The 9,958-nt window shown below is 36.7% G+C and overlaps 2 protein-coding genes across 7 annotated transcripts in view; both read left to right on the plus strand.

Moving 5' to 3' along the window:
• The window catches only part of PROM1 (prominin 1), a 53,385-nt gene extending 48,594 nt beyond the window's left edge, over positions 1-4,791 (plus strand). For 3 of the 6 annotated variants that reach the window (XM_086463735.1, XM_086463734.1, XM_086463737.1), the window contains 3 exons: positions 1,444-1,559; positions 2,650-2,718; positions 4,773-4,791. In XM_086463735.1, coding sequence (XP_086319861.1) covers positions 1,444-1,559; positions 2,650-2,718; positions 4,773-4,791 — 204 coding nt within the window. Of the gene's footprint in view, positions 1-1,443; positions 1,560-1,983; positions 2,021-2,649; positions 2,719-4,772 lie in introns of those variants that run through there. The other 3 variants (XM_086463738.1, XM_086463739.1, XM_086463736.1) reach the window with 2 other exon arrangements.
• A 4,282-nt stretch (positions 4,792-9,073) lies between these two features.
• FGFBP2 (fibroblast growth factor binding protein 2) lies at positions 9,074-9,700 on the plus strand. The gene has a single exon (XM_009947647.2). The coding sequence runs from the start codon at positions 9,074-9,076 to the stop codon at positions 9,698-9,700; it is 627 nt and encodes a 208-aa protein (XP_009945949.1).
• Positions 9,701-9,958: the final 258 nt, after the last annotated feature.

Below are 9,958 nucleotides of genomic sequence, written 5' to 3' on the forward strand. Positions count from 1 at the left end.
TAATAAAGTATCACATCTGAACTTATGCAAGGAAGAAATGTTTTGATCTGGATCAAATCCAAAGCCAAACCAGTGCTGGACTTGTTTTAGATTCCCCTTAAACTTAGGCCTCTATTAGCCTTATCTAATCTATTAGATTCTGTAAAATTTACTGTCCTTACTAAATTTCTTCCAACTTGAACTGCAAAGTAAATACAGTACTACTGGTTCGAAATAAAAATCTGTGGAGGGTGGGTTTCAGTTCGATTCCTTGATTCTGAACCGCCTTGACAAGCCTAAAGATCTGAAGTTTCAGCTGTAGCCATTTCTAACGTAAGAGGATGGGGCAGGGGCAAGAAGTGAGTGAGAAATACCGAGGAAAAACTTTCTCAAGTATCATTCCTGGTTTTGTCATTTGATTTGTAGCAGACAGATCTTTATTCATTTCTGTACAGTGGAGACTTTGAGGTTGACTGCTAGCATTATATAAACGGCAATATTGGCTTTTTATCTTGCCAAAAGAGCTTAGAAAGAGAACAGCATGTATTAAAAATAGAATAAAAAAAAAACCACCTGAAATGTCTCCCAGCTATTATTTAGCTTTATGGCACTTTTAGCCAGATTCTAATCATACCAATGGTAAATGCATGTAATCAATCAAAGCCAAAGCACTCTAACCTGGATAATGCTCAACTATGAAATACTTGATCTTGCTAATGCTTAACCATGAAAACCTCCTCACCTGCCAGTATCACGTTGTGCTCATTGATTATCTCATATGTTATAGAGCTACTCTTTTCCTTTGTGTAGCCACTAACCATCTGGTAGGAGATGGGCCATGATTTTCCTGATGATAGAACTTAGCTGAGTCACTTATAAGTCAAAATGCCTCCAGCCAATACAAGTCTAATTTGAAAAATCATCACTTTAACATCTGGTGATAACTCAGTTCAGCTGTACGATAATGAAATTAGTTACACAAACAGGCTGCAGCAAGTTAAAAAGTACCTCGAGAAAGCGCTGAAAACTCTTTTTTTCTTTTGACAAAAACTGCAAGAAGGACAAATACTTTAAAATATCAAGAAAGGAAAAACAAATAATGTGGCTGGTAAATTAATGCTGGGACACAAAATTATTTTCTAGCCCAAGGCTGGCTATGTTGAAATAATTTCCTATGGCCCTGTGGCTGTGTAGCTTTGAGTAACTTTGGACATATTCCTGTTTGGTTACGTTTGTAAGGTGGTGGTGTCCTTTCTTTAGCTCACATTGATGGGGAAAATGCTTAATGTGCCCTGTTCCCCACTAGTATTAGGAGCCTCAGATAGTCCACAAGACCAGTGCCACTAATTTTTACTGTGATCTTCCAGTAACAGTGCTTAGGATATCAAGCAAGGATTCAGTACTTTTCTGATAAATTTTTTCTGTGACCCTTTTTTTTTTTTCCTGGATTTTGCTTTGTTTCAGAATACCTTCTGGTTTGGTTTGGGAGGCTCTTCAATATTTTTAATTCCTGCCATAATTTTTGCTGTAAAACTCTCCAAATACTATCGTAGAATGGACACAGAGGATGTATATGATGAGTAAGTATATACTCCTAAGTAAACTACATGGCAAATGGATTGAAATGTTTTTTTCTAGTGTCTCACATGAAGGCGCTATAATCCTTAAACTGTGCTGTCAGATTAGAACTGCATGTTCCCGTGAAATCCTGCAGGTTTGGGTTGGTGCCTGCAAAGTGCTTCACGCCAGTGGGCTTTGGTTGCCTTGACTTGCCACGATTCTGTGCAGATAATGCCAGCTCTGACTTTAAGAAATGTATTGCAGAATGAGGTCTTCAGAGCTTTGTGCACAGTATTTGTATAAATGTCTTCCAAATGTGCAAGTGATTAGCTTTAAGTAGTCTGTTAAGGTGAATTATGCCTGCTTTGTAAACTCCTTGAATTAATTATTTGCTTTCTTACTGTCTTAGTTATTCCTAACCAGTCTTTCCTTTTTCAATTGCAGTTCCTCTGTCTCAGGGACTTGGCATTTTACTTTATGATAACTGTTCTTACATATTTTCCCATCAGTTTTGTTTTTACTGGTTTTTTCCTACTCTTTGTTTCGCTCATTGTTCAATTAGCCTATCCAATGCATTTCTCAAATTTCACACTGGTTGTTTTTCATTACACATTCACAAGTCAGTAGAGCAGAAGCAGACATGTACAGCTAAAATTACTCACTTATTAGTGTCTAGTTAATTACTCCTCCTTTTCTGTGTTTTTTTTAGTGTCAAAACTATACCCATGAAAACGTAAGGCATTTTTGCTGGTATTTGTTAAAATTATTTTATTCAGGTGGGAGGGTTTATATTTTTAATGTAACTCGTTACTTCGAAAGAGGTAACATGTTCTGTTTCATCAGACTTTATAGATTATATTAGAGTATCAAATTCAACAAGAATAGCAAAATTAATTAAGTTTTGGAGAATATAAAATTAGTAAAAAATGGAAAATTATAATTATGCCATAACTCCTGAATGTTACAAAGGAAAAGTTATATTCTATTGTACAGACACAGTTTATCTTTGCATATAATACCATCATCCATGTACATGTCTTAGAAGCCATACTGTACATAGTGCATCTTATAGTTAACGTGGTCTTTCTTGGTGTATTTATTTTATTACAGTACGGAAAATGGTAATAATGGTTATCATAAAGAGCATTTATATGGTATACACAATCCTGTTTTTACAAGGTAAACCAAGTCTGAAACTGCATGCCTTCATGTGTCCTTACTTAATCTACTGAATTAATCACCTATCCAATTTTCTGCACGTTTTAAAGTGATTCACTTAATACTCTATTTATGGTTTTTTGCATGATTGCTCATTATAGCAAATGGTACATGATTTGTATTGCCTAAATATTCTTTACCTGACAGCAAATGTTGTAGTAATTTCCAGGAACTTAACAAAGCAATTGGCTAAATTTGATCTTAAAATCCAGGCAGTCAGGTATTTATCTAGGGCAGTGGGTGGTCCTACATTGATAAACATATTAAAATACTCTGATAGCAGTTAAAAGTGATAGGATGAGATGCGTTCTTACTCCTGAGTTGGTTTATTTTTTAGATGGTGAGGAGAAGAGCTTTTCCTGTGCAGAAGGCAGGTGATCCAGGGTATGCAGAAAACATGAACAGCAAAAATGGGTGTTTCTGAGTGGGTAGAACTAGTGTAACATCACAAACCAAGAAATTAAAGTTATGTTTAAAAAGCAGGAGGTTTGTGTCCTTTTTCTGTCTCTGCAGCTTTTGCGTTGTAAAACTTTAGCTAGTTGTGAGACTTCCATAGGTTTGCAGAATGTCCAAGTTGCTTAAGGAGGGATATAATTTATGATTGAAGTCTGTAGCTCACTGTGCCTTAACTTGCAGCTTCGTGACTGAAGGTATAGGTTGAGCATTGGCAAAGAAGTAAGAGATCACCATTCTTTGAGTAATGCGTAAATACCAAGAGCGCTCAAAGTTTGGAAGTCTTGCCAGATTGTATGGCTGCATCAGTTGTATGTTATTATTTTAGAACTGTATTTTACAATAATTATTTACTGACCACTTCTTGATTCCACATTTCCTTCTGAAGGAAATGTTTATATATAGTGATGTTTTTAGTGATACTTATGATCACAGTTGTATGGTCTGTTCTGCAACTTAAGGATACTCCCTAAATTAACCTACAAGGTGTTGAATTCAAAAGCACTCTGCACTGGCATGTCTAAGGACTCTCAGTTTCCAAGGAATTTTGGTATTTTATGTAAGAGGAAACTAATAATTGCTCAGGCCTTAGAAGTTCCTTTCTGATCTTTGAATCTTTAATATGAATGTCAATACTCTTGAGGTTCATAGCATGTCTTCTGTGATACTTCAGTGATTGTTGAATAGTTTAATACAGTCTGCCTGAATAACCTAAAAATTACTAACAAAATAATCTTTTAAACAAAGACCCGCTAGCTTAGTCCTGAATTCCTTTTCCTAAATTTTAAGTTACTCAAAATGGGCTTCCATATTAAAATGTAAGGATTCAGTTTGAAGCAGTGCTGTCTTTTGATATGCTAACTGAGGTAATTTGGAAAACTCCTAATTATGAGATACATGCTTTGAATTTCTCAGTCTGGGATTCCCATAGCAATAGAGTCTCTTTTTTTAATTTTACTTTCAGCAAGCTCTTTGCTTTTATGCTGTCACTGCTTTTTCTCAATTCCTACAAACTATATTGGGAGATACTTCGAGAGATATGACTTTGAATAGATCTCTGTACACCTGTACTTTTGCAGGTGTAGAGAGTTCCATAGGGGTGTTTTTGTCCTTTTAAATCAACTGGATTCTTTTGCTGGAAAGAGATGCAAATATCTTTCTTTATAAATATATATAAATACAAGTATGATATATATGAGTTACACTTATGTTTGTATAGATATCACACAACTGTTTTTATATACATGTCAAAGATACAAATAACCTCAAATGCAGCCACCATTTTTGTGAGACCAAAATTGGAGGCTGGAGTAAACTCTCAAAAGAGTGACTAGATAATCCAAGCTTTTCTTTCGATAATGAAACAAACATAACCAGAAAGGTTGGTGGAGAAAATCATGAATCTATTTCCTCTTGTTTGAAAAATTCTTAATTAAATGACTAAAAGTTTGAGAACGGTTTGTGCCAGCTGAGCTTGTCTCACCTTAGACAGACATGGTATTTCTGTTCCACTTGTGGGCAAAAGAAAATGATGGGTTTGGTTTGTGTTTTTCCTTGTATAGCTCTGTGGAACAGTGGTAACACGTACTGAAAAGATTAAGGGGTAAGTAATAAGCTTTTAAAGTCGGTTCTATGTCTATTACTACTTTATTCTTTCTAAGAAGACTGCTCTGCTTTCTGTAACAAGAAGTGCTGTAAGGTTTTAAAATAAAAAAAAATTAAAAATTACTGAATAATATTGATGTTCATATGAACATCTATGCCTTCATTCTGCTTAAATTGCATTATAATTCTCTCTTCATCACATTTTCCTGAATTATTTTTGTGATTATTTCCAGGCTATATATATGAGGCTCAAGATTCTTCTATGGGAATATATCACTATTCTTCCAAGTGTACTGGCATTTGCATTCATCTTCCAAATCCTGAGCCACTTGTTTTATGTCACCCGTACTGTAAATCCCAAACATACTATTGAATGTTATGCCATAAACTACTGTACAGAATATTTTGCGATCAGGGCACTGCCTCTCAAATACCACTGTTCAAGGCTTGAATTAAAATTTTCTGTTTTTTACTTTTTTACACTGGGCTTTCTACCTTATACCACAGTATATAAATTAATTAGATCAACAGCCTTTGCCTAGCAACCTCTGACAATTGGTCAAGTTCTTATCTTAAATTGTTGATTTGTGTTAAATACAGCACATAACACGTTTACATAAAAATACATTTTGTATACAGAGACTTTTGTATATACATTTTTCTTAAAACTTTTAAGTGTTTAGTTAAGATTTTAATATTGTATAATACTCTTCACAAATTAATTTACCAGCATGATCAGTGTTGCTATTTGGTGCTCTTGAATGACCACTTTGGACTAAATTTGAAGTGTAATGGGATCCACAGTGTCTCTTTGTGTCTCTGAAAAGTTCAGTTGCAGTTTGTTTTCTCCCTCTCTTTTTTTTTTTTTTTTAATTATTTAATATGTAGTGGGTTTTGCAGTATAGACCTAAAAGGGACTTTTTGGAGAAGTTTGTTTTGGAACTGTTTGGGTGGGAGGGTTGGGAGTGTGCGTGATGCATAATATAGTGAAAAAGCTAAGCTTTCTAGAGTTCAGTAGTACTCAAAAAGAGCATGAGAGATGTCCTATGTTGGTGATTTCTAGAATGCTTTACATTCTCTGTAATCCTTGTCCTCATTCACACTCACTTCTGTAATGTCCTTAGTAGTATCATTGTTAAGCTGTGGCTCTTTCAGGGGGCAGTGACACTATTTTTGCTAAATAATTTCAAAATATTTCCAGTATTGAAATTCAAATGTGTTTAGCAAACAGAGTTAATGCTTGTACTACTAGAATTGTTGCCTTGAATTTAGGCATACAGTTGCGTTGCTGAATTAGTTACCAGCGGAATTCATCAACAAGGCCAAAAGTATCTGTTACTAGTGTAAAACATTTCAGCGGGTGAAGTAATTGGGTGTATTGATCTAAAATAGTGTCTCTTCGTATATATCAATATTGTTAATTTTGTTTCCAACAAGGTTCATTGGCTTGAAGTAGGGATCATCCTGTAAATCATTCATATAATTTTAAAGAAATGCTGAAAAGTGATACGAGTCTTTAATCTGGAATAACGTTAAATTTTTCATTTTTAGGTCATAAACGGAATTGATTTCTAATTAACAGTATGTAGCATATGTGTATATGTAATGTTCAGAACTGCAGATTTTTAAAAGTTTCTATTTTTAATTTGAGAAAATGTTCCCAGTTCATTTAAATAAAAAAGAACTTGCTTAACTACCTGATGTTTGATTCTCAATTGTTTTGTTGTGTAGACCTGTCTCAGAAGAGTTGCACTGGGTTAAAATCTTATGAAAATGAGGGGTTTTTTACACTGATTAAAAATTTCTGCTATATTTGACTTTTATTGATGACTTTAGCCTAAGCAAGATAAGAGACCAAGAACTGGAGTAGGAAGGACTGAAAGAACATTGACTCTGGGTGAGGGAGCTTCCACCTTCCACAAGGGATGTGATTTATGCAAAGATGACAAGATTGGAGTGAATGAGTTGAGGGTATCCACATACCCTGTAGGTGCTCAAGGTGTTACCTCCTGCCTCTGTTGTTTTTGTAGCACTGACAGCAGAATTAAACGTTTACCAGTTCTTCAGCTCCCATAGTTCGCTGCTGGCATCCTAGCTTAACTTGTAAAAGGACAATTGCTTTCCACTGATACAACAGACCAGGAGCTGTTTCAGCTGAAGCACAGGCAGATGGAGGACACAAATATCAGATGGGAGAGAAACAAATACTTGGCAGTAAGATATTAACTGTAGTACATAAAAATACCAGAGCTCTTGAGTCCAAGCTTTGGTATTTGTCCTTATCTTTGCAGTCTGGTTTGTTTAATCATGAAAACTTTAAAAACTTTCAGAACAAGAGATCTGAAATTGGCATAAAGTAACTTTGAAGTAGTTTTGAACTCAACTGTCAATGCTGTTCTGCATAACCAAATGTAAATAATACATTTGTTTGTCAAGTATTAGGAGGTCTTTGAGTGCTTGCAGTAGCAATTTGAAATCCTTGAAATGAAGTGTGAGGTGGGCAACAAGTTTCTTCTGTCTGGCTGGATGGTGGGTGAAAAGACTCTCTGGAAGACAACAGAAGAGTGAATTGTAAATCTAACGTAGGCTTGTACCATTGCTGCGTAAGGTTTAACTGGAGAGCCGCACCACTGTGCTCTGAAAGAGACAGTCAGGAAGAGTGAATGACAAGATGCTAGGAATGAGACCTTTACGAAAAATGTTATTAAAATAGCCTTAGAGAGGGGATGAAAAGAAAACAATGTTGTTCTCAGTCAAATGTTATTTAGTCACGGGGAACTTCATGACGTGTTTACTGGAAGAGCAAGAAGGTTCAGGCTACCGAGAATGGCTGTTCCAGGTGGCTCCATTTTCAAGCAGGCAGCTCTTGGACTAGCTGGGGTGCCACTGCAGCTGGGGACTCTATTGTCAAGTATTAGAGAAATATATTTTGCAGTTTTATTTTCTTTGTTCTGCTTCACTGTCTGTTAATGTTTTTGCTTTGGTATTTTGTTTAGCACTACCTATGGAGCGGCTCTAGATATACAAAACGCTATTCTATTCTATTTTGTATGGCCATTCTTAAACCCAGGGCTTCTAGCACCCCACAGTTATTCGAGCATACCTAAGTCATACAATACCCCTTCCAGAAGCTGTTCAGATCAGTAGCATACATGTCTTCGAAAGAAGGGGGTCTTATTAGCCAGAAAAATATTTTTGGCTTGGAATAGCATGGGAGGGATTTTTCCTCATGACCTCCTGAATGCCAAGGGATTTACCATGATTTTTCCTTACCTCTGCTTTTAGTTACTGCAGCAGAAACTGCTAGTACAAGATTCTCCCACTAAAATATCTCTATTCTCTTGCCTTTGTTTTATGGCATTTTTACAGCTCATTTGTTATCAACAGGAAAATACCTATTTAAAAAAACATGTGAAAGGTGATAAAGCACAAACATGTCTGGCATGCTTGGGGTCTGTTCCCTGCTGCTGAGATGCATGATAAGCTAGTTCTGTTATCTTGCTCTTAAAATAACCCATAGTGTGACAACAGTGATAAAACTTCCAAGCCTTTTGTTTATGTTTAAGCCTGTAGTACCTTATTTTGCTAAAGCTTTATTCCTTATCTCGCTTAAATATTGCAAGTCTAAAAAATCTTTCATGGGTGAAAGTATGTGCAGTTGATTCCTCCATGTGTCCCCACTGCATGTCATGTTGTGACAAAATGAATTATTAAAATTGCATCCTTACTGTGCAAACCCACAGAAAACCCATTCCAGAAATCAGCCTTTATTAGTAGGACACGTTTATAATCATCCAGATGTAGTTGCATAGATTGCTTTGGCACTCTTGTCTTTTTTTTTTTGCTTTAACTTGGTCTTACAAGCTCTGGCATGAAGATAGCTATGAAACAGGTGGAGAATGGAAAATATCTGTTAAAAATCAAATATGACATGTTCATCCTGGATAGGAATGTGCTGCTTAGTTATACAACTATCGTTCTGTATTTGACTGCATTTACAAGATTTGTCTTGTTTCCTTCTTGGGAGTTCACAGGTTATTTGCCACTCCCTCGGGCTATAAATTATAGGCACATGCCTACTGAAATGTGATTTATTATTTTTATAAAAAAAAAAAAAAACACCAAAACACACAACTTACGTCCCACATTGGCTGCAAAGAGGCTTCTTTGTGCACCAAGCCTTTAAATTGTGAGCAGCCAGTTACTTCTCGTTTTTTTGGATCCTGTTGCTCAAGGATCTCAGTCAACTCCTCTCACCATGAAGAGTTTTGCTCTTCTTTTCCTAGTAGCAATCTGTGGCATGGGAGGATTGGGACAGAAGCTGAAGCCAAAGAAAAGAAGCAATGGTGAAGAAATCAATTTTCGGACTAAAACCAAAGATGTTTGCACAATGAGCATGAGTGGGGATGAGGAGATGAAACTTAGAATTGAATGCAGAAGCCAAGGCATGTCCTACTGGTGTGAATTCACGGGCAAGCCGTCAGCCTGTCGTGCTTTCAGAAACAATCCAAAGATGTACTGGAATCAGATCGCCATGGAACTTAGAAAGCTCCCACACGCTTGCGAATCCACACAAGTGCTGAAGACCACCATGTGCCAAAAGGCTCCTGCAGAGGCTGTCATGAAGCAAATAGCTGCTGGAATGGAGCCAGAAGATCTAGCAAACCAGGACAAATCAGTCCAGAAAACTTCCACTTCTGTGAGGGGAGCAGAGAGAAGCTCTGCTAAGAAAATAGGGAAACCTTCAATACTACCTCTTATAAAACCAACCCAACATGGTCAAGGGTCTGAGAATGAAACGGAAGCAATGAAACTGGCACGGGAACATTGCTGGGAATCCCTGCACGGTTTCTGCTCCTACATTATTGGCATCTTTAGAGGTTAAGGATTTGCTTCAGGTAAAATTCCACCTTGAAGCACAGCAGAATATACTTAAGAGTAATGCTGTCGTAGTTTTATTTTAGTTTGATCCTGGGGGTCCCTCGGGTGTGGACAGGGAGGTTCTAGGCTCACGCACTAAAAATCTAAAGTGGCCAAGCCTGTACTGTGGCTTCTGAGGGGCTGGACAGCCTAAATTCCCAGTGATGGCTACTAGTTCAGGACTCCCCAATAGCCTCCTGGGAGGGCTTTAATATGTACCAAG

The sequence above is a fragment of the Leptosomus discolor genome, chromosome 4, assembly GCF_034619465.1.
Source record: "Leptosomus discolor isolate bLepDis1 chromosome 4, bLepDis1.hap2, whole genome shotgun sequence".
Taxonomy (NCBI): Eukaryota; Metazoa; Chordata; class Aves; order Leptosomiformes; family Leptosomidae; genus Leptosomus; species Leptosomus discolor.

Bases quoted from the DNA above. Each gene is read 5' to 3' on its own strand.
- FGFBP2 (XM_009947647.2), top strand. From the start codon at position 9,074: ATGAAGAGTTTTGCTCTTCTTTTCCTAGTAGCAATCTGTGGCATGGGA.